Source organism: Nyctibius grandis, chromosome Z (assembly GCF_013368605.1).
Source record: "Nyctibius grandis isolate bNycGra1 chromosome Z, bNycGra1.pri, whole genome shotgun sequence".
In the NCBI taxonomy this organism is placed as follows: domain Eukaryota; kingdom Metazoa; phylum Chordata; class Aves; order Nyctibiiformes; family Nyctibiidae; genus Nyctibius; species Nyctibius grandis.
This window is the reverse complement of record NC_090695.1, coordinates 88,283,218-88,302,464: the sequence shown is the minus strand read 5'-3', so window position 1 is coordinate 88,302,464 and position 19,247 is coordinate 88,283,218. Positions and strand designations below refer to the sequence as shown.

Genomic DNA, 19,247 nt, shown 5'->3' with positions numbered 1-19,247 from the left:
CAACTAACAATTATGCAATTTGTCTTCATTTTGTTCTCATCTATCACTGTTTTATGTAAAAGTCAGTGTGTATGTTCCAAATCTTATTTCCTGAAACAACTCTGTGGAGATTACAAGTACCATCTCAAATATATCAAACTCTGGACACTTCAATACAGTAGCTTAGGACTATAATCACAAGTTTCACAGAATCATAGAATTCTTGTAATCACAAGTTTACAGTAGAAAGAGCTGTCATGGTTTAAGACATTGCTCTTAAGGAAAGTAGTTGAGGTAGTTTCCTTGAGGTCCCCATACACATCTCCCCTTTATCTTGTCTGGCCTTCTCAACTAAAGTTCTTGAGCAGGCTACCATGTTCTTCATGATGAACAACCTGAGCAGTTGCCAGAACAAACAAGGGTGCAGGGAAGGAGGGAAGGACAGAGAACACGTATGTGTGCTCTCGTGAGTGTGTTTAAAATGGAGTGGGAAATGAGAAGGGAGATTCAAATGTAACAGGTGGTGGTAGCATTCAAGTGCTACCTTGGGGCACAAAACAGATCTTGGTAACTGCTTGCTGTTCATCAGCTACTTGTTACTTCCTCCTTGAAGGACCCACTTCACATCGTGCAAGCCTCCTCTTCACAGCAGAGCAAGGCAGTTTAGTTTCAATTGTCCTCAACAGGTTAAGGGAAAATCACATTGTTTTACACTGAAGTGGGTGACTACCAACAACTGTTTCCGTAACTCAGCTAAGTGGTCAGTAAGACCTGATATAACACAGACAGTGGTCAAGACGCTATCACTTATTTCAGCAGTGTACTTCTGTTCATGCAGAAGACTAAGAACAGCTATCTGGACATACCAAACAAATAATCTCTTTCATGGTCATGCACCTGTCAACAGTTTCCAGTACAGATCACAATTACGTATAAATACTATAAAAGGGAGAACATTCACTATTGCAGTAAACTGGTCTATTCAGTTAATGCAGAAACATTGTTCCCAGGAACAGACAATAGTATTGATCTGACACTGAAGATTAGCAAAAATGTCAACAAAGCTCCCTGGATTGGAGAAAACCCTCCCCATGCCCCCACCCCCCAAAGACCCAACTCCAGGGATTTCAGATCCTCTCTAGTCCATACTAAGGACCTTGAGACACCGTCAGCCACTCAGCTATAACTATTTAAAACATTACGTGTCCATTATTGGCTGCAACTACATTAGCAGTTTGGTTCAGACCAACAGAGCAGCTTTGAAGAATTATGCACACTTACTGCTTTAGTCTGATTTTTAATGCTTCTGTGCATTAATCAGATTCTTTCACAAGGAAACCAAACTGTAAGATATGCTGCAACTGTGCACCAAATACACTTTAAATATTAACAGCAACATATGTCTGAACTAATAATTGGTCCTTCAGACAATCAAGGGATGCTTGGTCCTAAAGGTCAGAGTAAATATGGTCCACAGCAAAATCCCCAAGCCACATGCAGATTAGATACATGCACCTCAGTACCAACTGTTCATTGTCCTGTTGCACTGAATTACCTGCTCATGCACACACAATCATTATCTTCCTCTTTGTTACTGCTCTCTGAGGAGAATTAGCAGAACAAAATCCAGGAATTGAGCTCAAAAGTCATCCCTGCAGCAGCTTAATTCAAGCTGCTGACTTGGGACTGAAGTAGCTGATGCAGACTCTCACAACTAGATTTGCTAAAGCATCTACCTCAGTGTGCCTAGCTCCTGTGCAAAAACCCAAAACCCACCCAAAGACTGTTTTCCTGCGTGACATATGGCATTTTGAACTTACTTCATAACTAAGCCACAATGAAGGTCATGCTAAGTGTGGACAGTTCATGCAATCTAACTGGTAAAGTGCAGATTGTTTTTTGGTTTGTTTCTTTTTTGCTTTTGTATCATTGTTTTTTTTGGGGGGGGGGGGAGGCAGGGGAAGAGTTTATTTGGGGTTTTTTGGTTGGTGGTTTTTTTTTTGGTTTTTTTTGTTTGTTTGTTTGTTTGTTTTTTAACCAATGAGCAGCCTCCTGTCATCAGGCTTTTTAAATTGCAGGAAAAATAAACAGAATTTTATGTTATACAAATGTCAACATACTGTGTAAGTAGATTTTAATTTTCTTAACTACAGTCTATGATTATTCTTCAACAACGCACTATCTTTTTATGCTAAGTGAGAAATTATGTGCTCTGGATCAACTCAGTTTTTCACAGAAGTCAGATTATATGCACTTGAAAGACCTTAGTTTGAAACATGTAGTATAGTCTTGCTTGATGCTTCTGTTAAGGAGAAACATGTAGTCAAGCAAATGTTTTCTTGTAGTGCCAATCCATACTGAGACTTTTGACAAATGATACCACTTCTCTGTGTAATCACCACTCATTATCTAGGCCATCAAGAGACTGGGTAACAGCAATCACTTACCAACAGAGAAAATAAAAAGAGGTCCTTCCAAAGTTTTCTATAGATTGCATATAGAAAAATATTCCAAATTTTATTCTGAATTTACACATATTGCAGGAATATTTTGACTATATTTTAGTCTCTCACAGTAATAGATGCTTTTTAATCTAGAGTCTAGGGGCTAGAATGCTTTACATATCATTTGTAAACTTCATAAGTGGCCTTTGCTTACGCTTTCCAGCAATATTTCTTTCAGGGATAGTCACTTTGGACATATAATGTACATCGATCTCCTGACACTGTTCAGTGAAACCTACAAAACACTAATGCCTAACAAAGATTGCATCATTTCCTGCAGGACTGCAAAAAAGTTTAGATCTACATGAGGCTTCCAAATAAAAGCAAACTGGTATGTCTCACAAGGGGGAACCAGAACAACCATTTCAGGGAGTGATCAACATTGGAAGCGACTGTTAAAATGACAAGGCTGTTTGAAAAGGTCTTTGAGAATCAAGTTACCTCTATTGTTTTATAACCAAAATGAGGTAGAGTAGGTCAGTTCTAGCACGAAAGCATTTCAGTACGCACCTTTCAGGATTTACTTCTTTAGTCTCCAGCTTGAGGCTTTACCTCACACATAATTGCACTCAGAACAAACACCATTACAAGATTCTCTACAAATACTACACAAAAAAGGAGGAATGAAGGCATTCTAATGCAACAAGTCGTCCCAGTATAAACATACCCACTAAATATACTGACCCACACAAACACACGGTAGCTACCTTTGTGAAAGTTATGCTGTCACTCTATTTATATGGCAGCTTCTTCTGCACCAATGAAACAGCCTCCTCAAATGTGGTGGTGTTCAGCCAGATGAGTGTTATTGCAAAAGCTTTACAATAATAGCATCCTAAATAACTATTTTCAAATATTTCATATTTGGCCTATCAGATAAACATACAAAAGCAAATGTCATCCAGTTCAAAAAAGATGCTTCATGTGGAGATCAATTTATCCACTACAGTGAAAGGCTAACAGTTTACATTACAAATTTATGCAAAGCAATATTTCAGTTTAAAAAAACAACAACATCATTTCAAATTGTATGCACCAGGAGACAAGTCAGACAAGCAGGACATTATTCCACCAGTACTTAAAATCACTGCTTAAAGATGCCAAGTATTTCTTAGAGTTCCAGAAAGCTGAAGAGATCAGCAAAATTTGCAACACAATTTACTTTAACTGGTTTAGTTGAATGATCAAGTGATCTAAAACCACAAAGCCCTACTGTTTTTAATCCAATAACATAGTAACTTAATTTTACAATAAACTACACCCCTTAGTGCCTAGGCTGAAAATCGTGACTTAATACCTGATGGGCTCTGCGCAGCAGAAGGAGTGGATGTTGAGCTTGCAGTCACTGAATCACAGCGCCCTGTACTCCCACTGCCACTGGAAGGTGATGGTGATGAGAGTGGTGATGGATTGTGCTGATTTATACACTGGGCTACAGCAAAGCCTGCACAAAACAGGACAGCAAAGTTTGAGTTAATAATTAGCTTGAAAGAGTTAACCTACATGAACAAATTGAGAAAGGGTAAGATCAAATATTGCATCAAAGTGGTCCTAATTTCATGTAGTGACCCAGAGGATGCACCCTCTTCCACCTTCATCTCGGAAGCCTGAAAATCTGAATGCATCTTACTGAACACATGGTACAAATGCTAATCAATGAAGAAGAAAGTAGAAGTTAATGGATTCAAAACATTTTAAAACTTAGAGCTTGCACAGTCAAAACATCCTAAAACTCTTCAGTTTTTGATATATTCAATAAATTCATGGGTCACAGACCTTAATGTGATAAGGAAAACGGTTAAGTCAAACGTGAACAAAACAACTCTTGGATAGAAGGCTTGCACTACATTTTTTATTGCATAGATAACTTCAGAAAATTTTAATCATTTTAATTTTGGTGATTCAAAAGCACATTACATTAACAAAGTTGGTTTTCTTTTTCTTACATGTTCTATTGTATCTGACAAATACACTTTTGTTTGTTGTTCAAAACATCTTGTGTTTTCCAGCAATTGTTAAGACTTTCTTAAAGCTTGTATTTTCATTTAACAAAATGAGCTTATCATTGCTGGAACAAAGGTAGGTAAGCATGCTCTGGCTTTCAGCAGACTTCAGATCAAGAAAGTCAGAGCACTTAACTCTTGCATCAACCCTCTGTCAGATTATCAGAAGTTCAGTGACACTACAAAAGTTTTGCTTTTGCACAAACCCCACAGTGTGGAATACCAAGACTCACAGTGAAAATACTCCAGTTCTGAAAAACTTCAGAAGCTATTTTCACACACTCTGTTGATCCCCATATGCTTTGGGATGACCTGCTAACTCACTTGTGATTAGATTGTTTGAACAAGTCAGGATATCTCCCATGAGATTAAAATCAGTAAGTTGCCCTTTACTGTATCCTTCAATTAACAGTTGTCTTCACCTTTTGCTCTGATTTTTCAGCTCAATTTTTAACTTACAATTTTCATAGTTTTGTTGATATAGAAGTCAATTATTTGATCTTGACCTGCACTGGTATTATAAAAATGCAGAAGAACCAAAACCTAAAGGTCTAGCATCTACTAGCATAGCAGCACTCTACCATTACAATGCTATGGAATTACCTGCCAGAATTTACAACATGCTCTGAAAGAAAAGTTCATGAACTGCCTTTCCCACACAAGTCCAGCGAAGACAACTACCACTGCGTTGTTCATACTTCCTTGATCTCTCACTTTCTTTAGAAGATTACACTCTTCTCGTGGTTCTCAGCTACTTTCCTCAGAACATGCCTATAGCAATTCTTTGATTTTATTAGTAAGGCTTTCCTTTGAGAGATATTCCTCCTAGTACTTGGAAGCTTTTAGTCATCTCTTCAGGCTTTGATAGCAAGCAGCTTTTCAGAAATTGAAGCGCTTCTTACAGCAAAATAAGTATCTTCAATATGGGCTGTATGTCAGGTGATGTACACAACTCAGCTGCTTCTGCAGCCCTTCTCACTCTCCCATGGGAAAGTATTAATGCAAAAGTTTACTTTTTATTGGCAGTCCCCTGAATTATTGAAAGTAGCCATGATGTGCACTATGAAACACCTAACAACATACTACTTGTTAGCTTCACTGAATAGTGAACACTGAAAAAGAAAGTATCTGACAATCAGGTATAAGAGAAAGCAAATGCACCACACAATTCTTTATTCTTTTATATGGGGAATATCTCCCATGGCATTGGATGGATGATTCACTCATTATAGAGAATCTCCTATACGGAGGTTTCACTGGTGCCATGCAGCAGGCAGCCAGTCAAAACTCAATTTAAATGGTCTTATTACAAGAAGCATATGAAAGCTTTAAAACACAGACATGACAAGTCAGGAAAATGCTGTTAGCAGCAACACATACTGACAGGTTGTGTTATAAGGGAGAAAATCCAGAATGGATGAAGAAAGGAAGACACAGAAAAAAGCCAACAAACATCAGTCCTATTAATAATCTGACTTAATCTGCGGTTCCACTTCTTACGCTCTACCTCCCATGCTTATACTCAAGAACAAGACTCAAAACCACCTGCAGAAACACAATGCTATCTGAATTGCTGTAGTAATTGCATCATAGTTTTAGATGGGTGAATGCCACTTCTACCAAGCTTTGATCTTATTTTAAGTTACAATTCATTATGTCCAAGATGAACACCACTTGAAAGAATTAAATAACCACCATGGCATAAGACATCTGTTTTAGTTAAAAACAAAATAGTTTGGTAAGCAGCTAATTATTCCATAAATGTAAATAAATCCATGTATTTTATTTCAGAAGCCAAACTGCTTAATCTTCTACAATCATTTAGATAAGTTAAACTGAGGTTACACACAGTGACGCCTGATAGTCTGCAAAAAGTTAACCACAAACTAAACTACCTCAAATGTGAGACTTCTATAGTACTCGGGGCCACTGATACATACAGTTTTTAATATAGCAAATGTGCATTATGTTTCTCTTACTTCATATTTTGAAATACCAGTTAGGATGGGAGACAAGGAATAATCAATAGACTCGTGACCACAGAAGTGAGGCAAAGCCATCTGTTAAAGTGAATGAAACTTTTTTTTCGGAACAGTTACTAAAGCCACTGGTATAGAAGTGCTTACTTCAATACATTTTGTTTCCCCTACAGTGATGGAAAAAGTTGTACTCATCCAAGGCATTCTACATCCACAAAAGGTTTGCACTTCAAGGGAGGAGAAATCTTCCATCCTCACCAAAATAGTAGAAATAGGAGAAGTAGTAAACAAGGTCTACTGTGACTATCGTAGGAAAAGCTGGCCTGATTGAGCAAGATTGCCTGTCTGAAGGTTCTGCAGAACAGCGCTCATGGATTCATGCCCTTACACTGAAGCATTTGCTTGCAAATGACCCTAATATACTCTCTCTCCCAATACAACTGCAGAGGAAGGATCTTAAGTATGCTACAGGAAGGTAGTTTAGATAGGAGGGAAAGGTAAGTCTAAATCATTCAGAATACTGTAGCTGGGAAACTACTGACCAAGAACAAATATTCTAGCCAGGAAACTCCTTCAGGAAATATCTGCAAAGAAAAGGTGAGACGAATTAATCATGGCTACGGGAAGTAAAATAACACTCCAAAGGTTCTAGAGGTACCTTTGTTACTACTTTATGACTCTCAAGTCGTGATAGAGGTCAGTTACAAACACAAATATTTCCTTCCAGTAGTCATGATTCTGCTCAACAAAACTTTCTATTTAAGACTCAGTAAGGTATTACTGTAAAGGTGTACCTTCTCAGTTCCTTGGAGAAGATCTTATTTCCACAATCACAATGTTTCATAAGGCTGTGTTTCTTTCATAAAATATGTATCAAGTTACCCTTTTGCCATGTTTTATATAACACCAGCAAAATTTCATGCCAAAACCTGAAGGAGCTCCTTAGCTTTTCTTTAAAGTAACTTTTTCTTAAGCAATTAATGCAAATCTTGCTTCTAAATTGGAGAAAACCTTTCTACTGTCTTATAAATGATTTCATGTGAAAGATAGCCTGAACCATAAGATCCCTTAAGAACAAAATTTGACGATGAGGAGAAGAGGAAGGGGTAGTGGTGGCAGAGAACAGGGCAAGCAACACAAAAAAAAAAAACCAACAACCTGACATGTAGAAATAAAACCTTGGCCAAGAAAGTAGAAACTCTTTTCTCATTGTAAACTGTATCTTCATTACTCCAATGTCTTTTTTTGTATTCTGATTTCTTTCTATTCTATTCTTCTAAGTATAGTTATGTCAAAAAATTCTCAAGTCTTTCCACGTGTTGGTCCCTAGTCAAATCAAGGCAGTGCTGAACTTGAGCTTTTTTGCAAGTATGAATGAAAAAACTCCCTTACATGCCTGAAAACTATTTCTTTCACTAGTTATTTTGCATCTTTGCAAAGTGCTATTCTGCCTCATGAAACCTAATGCGCTTTTTAAAAATTTCGACTTGTAGAGATTATTTACATTTAAGAAACTCCATTACAACCTCATAAAACTGAAGAATAACTGTTTTAATGCAAAAATTGGTTTTGCTGCCAAGAAAAAACACGTCCAAAACAAATCAGTCACTTGGAACTCTGTTGCCAGTAGCTGCTGCAACTTCAACCAGCATTAAAAAAATGGATTAACTGACACTTTTAGTCTCCACGTTTGCCATGCAATGCCGATACATGATGACTGTAGCTTTATTCACAGTTCTTGTCATCAATTTAGTATACTTAACAGGCTAGTTTTAAGTCCAGTGATCAGGCAACTTAATCCATTGCCATGCCTGATACTCTTTATGCCTTACCAGCACATCCTCATTATGAGTGACATTTTGTTAAGACAGCATTTATTTTGACTGTCCTTTAATGCACAAAGGAGCTCTAACATTAAAGTATGCCACAATCACTTCCATCAACCAGAAAAGTCCTTTCCACAAGTTGAAAGAAATTAGAATAGTTACTGTAGTTTAACTGGCATGGAGAGAGCTAAAGCATATGTCAGCACTAAAACACAACTTGAGAATTCTCAGTCTCAGAATGTGCTATTTTGAAGTGCTGTTTTTTTACTGAAAATAATCCTTGTAAATAGTAACCTCCTGAAATGGTAACAGTCAAAGATTGTTTTCAAACTTGTTCCTTATTAAAAAAAAATAATCTAACTAGCAGTACTGCATATTTAACTCTGTTTCAATGGTACCTTTCATTTCTTGCACACAAGCAGTAATTCATATTATGTAAATCAAGTTAATTGTATCTTGTGTAATCTTAGTGCTGCCAAACTACCTCAATTAGGCACTTCTGCTTGAATACCTCTGCACAGAAATTTAGTTCTACATCATTCTGATGATGACAGGAAGACTAGTACCTAGTTCATATCCCACAGTTCTGATGACCAGGCAATATAAATAGGTATAAAAAAGGCTGAGTTGGGTCTTTAAAAGCATCAGCTATAACTAAATATCAAACTTGGAATGGTTCAAAGAACATTAAGTAGAAAAAACAAACTGAGGTGATAAACTGAGTTAACAGTTGTCCTCCACCATTCTTGCATAGAACAAAGGAATCAAAAAATACTGTAAATATACTTATGAGCTATAAAAGCAACTGTATCCTAGAATTATGGAGCACAGGACACTTCAACCATCTCACATTGGCAGAAACGTAGTACTAAAGTAAACTATCCCAATCTGATGTTCCTACATTAGCTGCGGTTGATGATAAACATGAAAGGGTTGATCAGAATCCCACAGTACAGTTTCAAAATAACTTGTATATGACGTTCAAATGTGCTGAGCAATCTAACCTCATAAAATCAGTAACAAGTGCAGATGCTCATCAGCTGTGAATGTCAAGTTCCTCATTAGTACTTTGATCAAAAGGATCTGTTTTTTTACTGCAGATGGAGAAGGCAACTAAATTACAAAAGGTTATACACATTTCCATGAACACATGAAGCTAGTGATTTAACTGCAACTTGTTCAATAAGCTTTTTTAAAAGGCACAAAATCTTTCTCTTAAGGTAAAAATCACTCCAAGCCTGATTAAGGGATAAACACAGATTCCTATGAAAGTCACTTGGAACTAGGAAATCTCATTAATTTATTAGCGAATATAAGGGAAGAAGGAAGAGGCATTTGATGTTTATTTTGTAATCAGATGTAAAACAATATATTAATCCATTTTTATTATATTACTGGTTATCATAAAATGCATTTAAAAAAATGCAGCATTTGAGATACTTCATGTTCTGTGCCTAGTTTCTCATACTTTGTATCAAACAAAAGCTTCAAAATATTTTTTTCCTCTGGATTTGCATGTGCATACAGTGGAAGTCTCCATTTCCTGGAATTCAAAGTAAGTGTTTTTTTTTGAACAAACTACCATGTTGCACCACCCCCAATAGCTCCCCCACTGCACCCCTCAAAAAAAAAAAAAGAATTAGTAGATGAAGTCACTTGTTATGAACACAAGCACACTCTTCTTAAAGAAGGTTAATTCTGAAACAGTAACCCTGGCATCTTTTCAACCACACCTTTTCCATGGAAGTCACATCAAATAAGGAAACACATTCCCATCATAAAACATACACTTGTCTTTTGAAAAACCTGACCTGCAATATAAATGCTTTTATGATTTCTGTTCCCTAGACTCAGGACTCAGGCATGCTGAGCTCCAATTTAGTCCTAGGGCAGTAGAACATCTGCTTTCTAAGTAGGGTATTTGAGTTTTCAATCGCTGAATCACATTTAAAGAGAAATGCTGAGTTTTGTGACATGATTAGCAGCTAGTGGTAACAAGATTGCATCTTTTTGTATAACACAGCAAAATTAAGTACTTTCAAGTAGGATGAGATTCAACTCTAAAATGACTCAATCCAAAAGAAGAAAAGTTCACTATCTGGGGAAAAAAAAAAAATCTACGCTGAGAAGTCAATTTGTGAAATAGACAATAAGGAGACAAAAGAGCAAAGAGCTCATTATGTAGAACCATTCCTTTAATCCCAATTCGAAGCTAATGTTTTAGGAGTAGCTGTGGCCCTTTTCTGTCTTGCTGCCTCTAAGGTAAATGAAGCCATGCACAGTAGCCCAGCTATTTTTACACACTGGCAAGAAAATGATCATAACCAAATTAAAGGAGGAACTATGCACAACTGACAGATGTGTTGCATAAATACTGAGTATGTGAAACATGATTTAAACTGACTCAATTTGTAAAGGAAGGCAAAGTATTAAGACACTTCCAGTGTATTTGGAGAAACTGCCATGGATGTTTTGCTTACAGCATACCTGGAATACACACCCAGGTATTACTTGTTTCTCTAGGAGTAAACTTTTCCATAAGCCTCATCCTGGAGTTGTGTGTTCAGAAACATGTTACAGTAAGCTTTTCATTGCTTATACAAGTTCCAGTTCAGCTTTTGCAGATACAAATCACGAAGCAAAAATTGCTTGATAATGAATGCTAATCTCACCTGGAACTTTGTCAACAGATGCAAAAACAGAGCGTTGCACTGTAGGATCACTGCTACCACGTCGTGACTGATCATAAAATCTAAATGGAAGATGTTGGGCTGCAGCTGCAGAGCTGTGTCCAAAACCCATAACAACTTCAGTTGAAGACGGAACAGGAAGATCCAGGAGAGCTATGTTTAATCACAATTGATAACTTTTGTTACTCAAACATGCATAAAAGGAAGAATAGGCGAAAATAAAATTGATAGTTTGCTCAGGATCTTAAGACTAAACCAGATCGTTTAACATAACTTGCCTGCATTTACCTCTTTATCGGAAAAGAAGAGATACATTTCTGGCAACCTCTTCTACCATTTCTGTCCATACCACATTCACACTAAGTAAGCCTCAGAATACAGTGGAGGAGAAAAAAAGGATTACAGTAAGCTCCTTGTGTTAAACAAGCCATAGGAGCTACTAAAAAAATATCTTCCGTTTTCCCTGTACAAATAAAGTAATTCATTAGTTACAACTGAACACTGCAGAAAGCCATGTAAAGGGACAACCTGCTTTAAACTGGCAAAAAAAATGCCTTTGCGTTACCATTCAACCTAAATTTTTAACAAAAATTTAGCAAAATAGACCTGCATTAACATCAAACTTGCTTTAAATTTTTTAACATGACGCAAGCCATAAAAGTATGACATATCTATTTTGTGAACTCAAAGCATAAAACTCTTTTTAGTTAGCTTCCTACAGAACTGTAAGACACTAAAATAATCTTAAACCATCTATAATCAGAATAATTCTCTGACCAACTCAACAATTTTAATACCAGCTATGACTTTGTTTTTCACAACTCTAATTAGTTCATTATTGCTCTTGGACAATCCAAGTAACTGAGATAGCTGGTGTCCTTTTTCATTTACCCATCTATTTTCCTTCCTGTATTTCAGTTTCCTTTTCTATATGCACCAATTCACTCAGTTTGCTGGTAAGCTTCAATTTACACTTCACTCACTTAATATTCAAGTAATATTTTAATCACTCTTTGCTATTCACTCAAATTAACTCTTTCCTTCATCTCTTCGCATGTATTTCCTCCCAACACAGAAATCTAGCTGCTGATTCTCCACTTAACAGTTTGGATTGCTCATCACACCACATCCAAGCATTAAGCATCACCATCAACACCATTCAACGTAGGACTCAGGGAAGCTGAGCTCCAATTTAGTCCTAGGGCAGCAGAACATCTACTTTCTAAGTAGGGCGTTTGAATTTTGAATCACTGAATCACATTTAAAGAGAAATGCTGAGTTTTGTGAAATGATTGACAGCTAGTGGTAACAAGACAGCATTCCTTCTTTTGCATCCTTTCTTTGATGCGTCTTATCATTAGATATGAAAACACATATTTTACTCCAATAAAATCTAGTGCTTGGAAATTAGACACTGGTTTACAGTTTTCTGTGGCATGCCACTTCTTAGATTTTTCTAACACATCCTTATATGAATGACTTGCTATGGCATACAAGTCTTGTTTCTCAGAATTATTTCAAAATAACCATTCACCTGCTATTCTCTGCATTTTCATACGCCGAGCTTGGATACGGCCTTTTGCAAGACGCTGTTTTGCAATAATGCAGCGAATGTGATCAGAAAAAATAAACATAGCTTGAAGGATAGGGAAGGGCTTTGAATGAGGACTTGAGGCGGGCTTATGAATTATTATGTTCAGAGCTCTACTGTCATCCTCTACTCCCGTCACTTGCATATCCTAAAAAGAAAGAGAAGGAAAGTAGCTAATGAAAAAGTATTTTTAAACTATAAATATCAACATGAAAGAAAACCCTATGAATGCTCCACTAAAGCTCAAAAAAAAAAAAACCAGTTTCCATGTTACAAAAAAAGACTATGCAAGTTGTACAACCTTGGATTTAGTACTTCAGAAATTGGTACTCATAGAGATTAAGTCAGTTTAAAATTCAGTTAAGTTATTTGAGAATAGTGAAATTTCAGGAAACATAAACAGTGTTGGCTAAGCAAGCCAAGAAAGAGACACAAATGAGAGAAACTTCTTAAAGCTTTTGAAATCAATTAGACAAGCACAGATAATTTTGAAGTTACGACCTGTCACCTTCCCTATCTGTGTAGGAAGATCAGAACTCTAGGACAGTTCATTACTGTGCCACTTAAGGAAAGTGCTTGGGACACAATCCTAGTTGTATACAATTTCAGTGTTCAAATGAACACAGCCCAATATATACTGGGGAAGTTATCTCATTTTCAGGTGTGCCTCTAGTTAGCTATGTAAACTTCTTCAGAAAACCAGAAATAGTCCAAAAGGCAGGAACTAGAAAAAGGACTAGTAACAGAAGAAACAAGTAAGCATGGTACAGAGCTTAAATATATAAGCTAATATTAGTATTACTCTTTATCCAACATAAATGTAGATTTTCATCTGAGAAAAAGTAACCACCCAGACTGAAACTTCTCTTACCTGCAAAAGGCCTGCAAACTTCACTACTCCCCATCCAAGTCTGGCAACATCTGGCTCAACCAAACTCATCTGGTAAATATCCACAGCCAGGAACCTCTGAACTTGACCCCCATCCTTTGTTATGACTGTGCAAGCAATTAGATCACTGTTATCTGAAGGAAGGAAGGAAGGAAAAAAGTTACATAGCTACTGAAGTTGTAGATTCTGGGTTTTGGTTGTTTTATGCAACATAAAATGTTAATATATAAAAGTGTAATCATCTTTACAACACATGGTTAAAGTTATCCAAGGTCAGTTTTTTTAATATATATTTTGCATTTCGCTATCATATTTATAGTTACATAGAAAGGGCAGGATATATTTTAACAACAGTGATTCAGATACCTTACAAGTTACGTATAAGATGTGTAATATACGCACCTCGTTTCCTCTTACCACCTTCATTACCTTTTCATATAAAAGGTCACTTCATTTCAGTGGTGAAATTGCAACAGTGTTGACTTCTCTCACTAAGTGGAAGTCCCAAAAAGTCTTGTCAAAAGACCAGATACAGTCCCACACCACTGCAGGCAATTACATCTCTCATTATAAACTTAGGCTCCATTCTGACACAACTTAAATTTCTACAGGTCTGAAACCTGACTATTGGAAGCCTTTCAACTTCAAGACTATATGGACTCTCCAGGTAAACTGTATCAGGTTTTTGCCAATATTTGTTGAGGTGACATTTTTTCCTTTACCCACCCATTTTATTCATTTATATTGAATAAACATATCCTCTCCTAACCATTACTCTAGGACCCCTCAAACAAGCCCCAAAATACAGATCTCGAGAAGCAAATACACCATTCCGTGATCCTCCTGCATCTCCTCACTGCACCTGATCCAGTTTAAACCCATCATACTTGAAAAGTACCTAAATCACTTGCTTTACAGCAGCTGAAGTCTAGTGAGCACCCCATAAAATGGCACTGACACCTCCTAGCAGACCTTTGCTAATCTTACTAGAGTCGCTTTTTCCTTTGCTTCAAATTGATACTTTCATTCACATACTTAATACACACAGGTCTTTTTTCTCTCTCTCATCTAGTACAATTTATAGCAAGTAAAAGATTCTATGACCGTGCATGCTGTCCTACCGAGTTCATCATCTTTGCAATTCTAGATGGTACTCCACATAATCTGATGGACTTAGCCAGCTAAGTTGCAGCATTTTAACTGTTTCCTCCAAGTTTTGATTGGGTTTTGGTTTTGGTTTTTTTTTTAGGATAGAAACCAACTGACTTGAAAGCAATGAGTTCTATATTTTGCGTCTACATTAGGTGTAGTTTTTCAATACACACATTCTCCTTAGTGCTCTCATTCCTTAGTATTGCTAAGACTTTGATAGACTTGGCAGTTTGGAGTTATTCATTCAGACAGCCTTTCCCAAAGTGAGGGTTCAATGCTATAGGCATCAATTGCCGTTAAGATGTATGAGGTTTTTTCCCCCTCCTATTCCACATACTATTTCTAAGGATGCTGTATTTTTAGACATGTGTCCATATTCTGAAATCAGTTTGATAAATGGTATCGTTTACAGTAAGGTAAGCATCTTTCAAAAAGGCTGCCTTCTTATTCAGATTTTTTATATCTACCTGAAGGGAGCCATTCTGATACACAGAATTCAATGGATCGCTAACACTTATAGCAGTATCTTCATACTGAACACTGATGTTAGGTGCTCTTGCATCTGAAACCCAGCTGTAGCATTTTTCATGTTATTTACGCAATGCATTAAAAATAATCCTGCTAAGGTTCAACTATGTTCAGTATCTGAATTAAAACAATGGAAAAAAGTATCTGACTACTGTTTTTCTCCTCTTTAGCTTCCCATGGAAGAAAAAAACAACCTAAAAATAAAACTAGAAGAATTAGCTAAATGGGTAGGAATGAGGCTGCAGGTTATACAAAACAGTAAAACTTAAGTTTACTTATCCAAACATCTAAACAAGTAGTTAACACCATATTTCATACTAGAAACATCTGTGGGATAGATACAAGCTACAAGTGGAAGCATACAGCTCTTTGCAGGGGCAGGTCATACAACTAGGGAGAACAGCCATAAGTTACAGTTTGGGAAGTGGAGGAAATTCTTTCATGCATAATACAGCACAGCAGGTTACACAGAAAGGTTGTGGAATTTCTATCATCAAAGGTCTTCAAGTTTCAAAAAAAACCCAAAACAAACACTCCTCCCCGAACCAACCTCCTCTTCCCCCCAAAAAACCCCACACACCACAACCAATAGGTTCCTTCCAACTAACATTTCTATGATTCTACCAATTACCCTTTATCAGCAGGATCCACTCAAAATTGATTGGGTGGTATGAGAGAAAGGGAGGAACTATGGAACCCTAATACAATTAAAAGAGGATAATTAATGCTAATCTGGCTTTTGAAATTTGAGAAAACAAGTTTAATCAATAAATACAACGCTGCTACTTTTCTGCAATACATACAGGACGTGATTCAGTTACATGAGGATTGATTGCTATTACCTTCTTATATGCCCTAGAAGGCTCAAGAAATCCATACAGGATTGGCAAATACTACTATAGGAGCCTATGGGAGATTTATTCCTTTTTAGAGAAGCAGCTGAGACACCAGGCAGAAAATCATAGGGGATCTAAAATGGCAATGCAGGCTATGTTTAGCCAACAGGATCCTACTCTAATATTACTGTACCAATGACATTCTAATAATCTCAACAATAAAAGATAACAATATATATTAAATGCATGAAAAGCTTTATCTAAATTTTTGATCCAAAAGTATATCTGTATTTTTATATATTTTATTCATACACATCTAGAAGTGATCACAGACATATAGATCTAATACATCCCTCCAGAAATTACTTTCTAATACCTAAATTATTCCACCTTTTCGTTTACAACTGTAAACCTTGAAGTTATTATCAACGTTTCTAAGTCATGGGAAAACAAGAATAATGCAAGTGTCATTTATTCTGAACTGGCCTGTGAACTTAGACATAAAACACCCAAACGTATTTGATTGTTTTGAAATGCATAATGTTATATACATCAGGGAATGAAAAACAGAAGCCTTCTAGTAAGAAAGATTGTAGCCAGGATTTAACTTCTCTGAAGGAGACTTAGAATTACAGTTGATAACAAAGTGAACATATTTCTACATTAAAATGGCAGACATGATCTCTGAATGTACACAGTGGGGTAACACCTCTGCTTTACACTGGTGTATTACTGTAACACTGTGCCAGCTGAAGTACACGGTTTTCAAGAAGCAGGCTGAAAGAAACTTGAAAGACCACCACAACAAAAAGCCTTTTTTTTTAAAGCAAAAAGCTTAATAATTCAACTAACAGTTTAAAGAATACCTGGGAGGCAGGAAGATTTTAATTCATAGGTAAATAGTACAAATGGATAAGAAATTTAATACAGGGTGAAATCTAATAGACAAAAGCTACAAATGGCAGCAGTTCCATGGTGAAAATAATTGATGAAACTACACGATTGGTAGTCCGTTCCTTCACAGGATAAAGTTTCTAATCAAGAATGAATGGTTTTCTAGGAATACACTTTAGTTCAAATAGAACTAACTTCAGGGAAGTTGTACGTAATGCACAGGATATATGCAATGTTTGTTTCCAACCCATAGAAACAGAATAAAACAAGAAAATCCCTATGAATATAGCTATTAACTGAGAAGGAACTAATTCTCAAACAGTTGGTATGACTAAAGGAGGATGGACTTATAGCTATATGGCCTATCCTCTACATTGCATAAACTCTTATAGCTGATACCGTTTTTGAAGCAGTTTCAATACCAAGTATAAAGTGTTATCAGTGTTAATGAGCCCTTAAGGCTTTCAACAATTACAGATGTGTTTCAAAACAGGACTCTGGAACATGTCTGGCTATTTCTTAACTTGTGACCCTTTATTTATTGCCTTTTTCATTCTTTAATCCAATTAGTCCATCACTGTATTTAATTCAGTTGATACGAATTCGTGGAACAGCTCAAGACCTGAAGTAACTGAATTTGGACCCCTCCAAATATGTAATCTGAGGTTGCTGAATTTTGGGAATAATCTGTTGTGAGATTCTCAACGTACAGGCCGCAACACCAAATAGAGTTGTTAAGTTCTCAAATACTTGGTTTTGTCCAGTATTTATGCAGTTTTTCGTGCAACAGCAAGCAGATTAAAATATTTGGAGTTACTGCTGTACAAGTTCAACTGCCTAACCACAAAAATGCAGTACTTAAGGTAAAGAACTCAAAGGGCAGAAGTTTTCCAGAGCAGAAAGTTTTCATTTTAGATCTGACAAAAACTTGAAGTAAAGCATTACTTTACATTGTAGAAGTTTATCAAAGAACAGAAAGGAAAATTACTCATTTATTAGGCAACTGTTACAGGAATCTTTTGAGTTCATACAACTGAATGTACCCCATTTACATGACTGTTTCTAGTTCACAGCTGCTGAAGGGTCGTACACTACAGTCATCCTCTATGACAAAAACAGAAGAGAAAGTGTGGTTAAACACACTTGCAGTGAACTGATCTGAGAATACTTACAGCTATGCTATAAAACAGTTACAGACATCCAACCACATTTGGATGAAAGAATTTCAAGCTCAGTTAAACTTCAGTACTACTGAAATTTGATCCGGGGATTAAAGTGAACCACAGACTGAACGGCTCACTGATGTGACACGGCTGCAAAAAAAAGTGTAGTGTCATTTCTGAGATTAACAGCAATGCTTAGTTTTTTCCTCGTGAAAAATGAAGCTTGTAACCAGTTCAGACACTACGTCTCCAAGACATGGATCCAAGATTTTGTTGGACTTTCTCCAAGAAAAATACAACTTTTAGGAAATACAGCCTAGGAAGGAGAGTTCAAAGACTTCAGCTGCTTGCAGCCAAGATGATTTAAATTAGGTGAAAATATTGCATGAACACAGGCAACTATTTGCCTGGAAAGACTGTATTATATGAAGTCTTTACAAATATAACAGCTACTCTAGGAGATGGTCTAAATGTACCTGACCTGCCTCAGGGCTTGATCTTTAATGATTTTATCATTTACAGTCATCACAATTCTAGAAATCATCTGCAGACATTAAAAGGTGTTAGAGAAAACATTTAGCACTTTGTGTGCATAGCTGGCAGTGCAAGATAAGCATTAGGCTGCAGATAGTTAATGCACCACCTCCCACTTTACCTAAAAGAACTTTTTCCAACAGCATGTAGCCCATTTGCTACGATATTCTGCTTTACTACTTACTATGACAGTCTTTAATTGCAAAGAACTTCAGAGTTAGTAGTTTTGCACTTTGATGAAATGAGTTTATAGACTAATACATGACCCTCGACAGAACTACAACATATTCCCCAAATATACTCAGAGTTTACAAAGCCATTTCAAATTTTATGTAAGTCGTCTGAAACAATTATCTGCACCATACTCTCTATCCAGAAAGGTTTCTGATAATCTATATTTTGACCATGTTGTTGAATAGTTTAAAACTACTTGTTACTCTTCACAATAAACATCCCTGTTTCAGAGAGGCTCAGAATGACTTTCTCAGTATGTCTGCCGTCTCTCTTTTGTCCAGTAGAAAGTCAGAATCTCAGTTCACATATTAGTCCCTCCTCTTGGTCAGGACAGGATGCCACCACCCTTCTTAAGCAGGGGAGCACTGTTCCCATCAGGAACAGCAGAAAAGAGCAAGAATAACTGCTAAGAGTGACTCGAAATCTCTGTTCTTGCAAGAAATAC

The 19,247-nt window shown here is 36.6% G+C and overlaps 1 protein-coding gene across 3 annotated transcripts in view; it reads right to left on the bottom strand.

Annotated features, from left to right (window-relative positions):
• The window catches only part of CLEC16A (C-type lectin domain containing 16A), a 76,267-nt gene that overhangs the window by 13,559 nt on the left and 43,461 nt on the right, over positions 1 to 19,247 (bottom strand). For all 3 annotated transcript variants that reach the window (XM_068422811.1, XM_068422809.1, XM_068422810.1), the window contains exons 19-22: positions 13,444 to 13,595; positions 12,516 to 12,720; positions 10,964 to 11,134; positions 3,781 to 3,927 (exon numbers count right to left, since the gene is read on the bottom strand). In XM_068422811.1, coding sequence (XP_068278912.1) covers positions 3,781 to 3,927; positions 10,964 to 11,134; positions 12,516 to 12,720; positions 13,444 to 13,595 — 675 coding nt within the window. The remainder of the gene's footprint in view (positions 1 to 3,780; positions 3,928 to 10,963; positions 11,135 to 12,515; positions 12,721 to 13,443; positions 13,596 to 19,247) is intronic.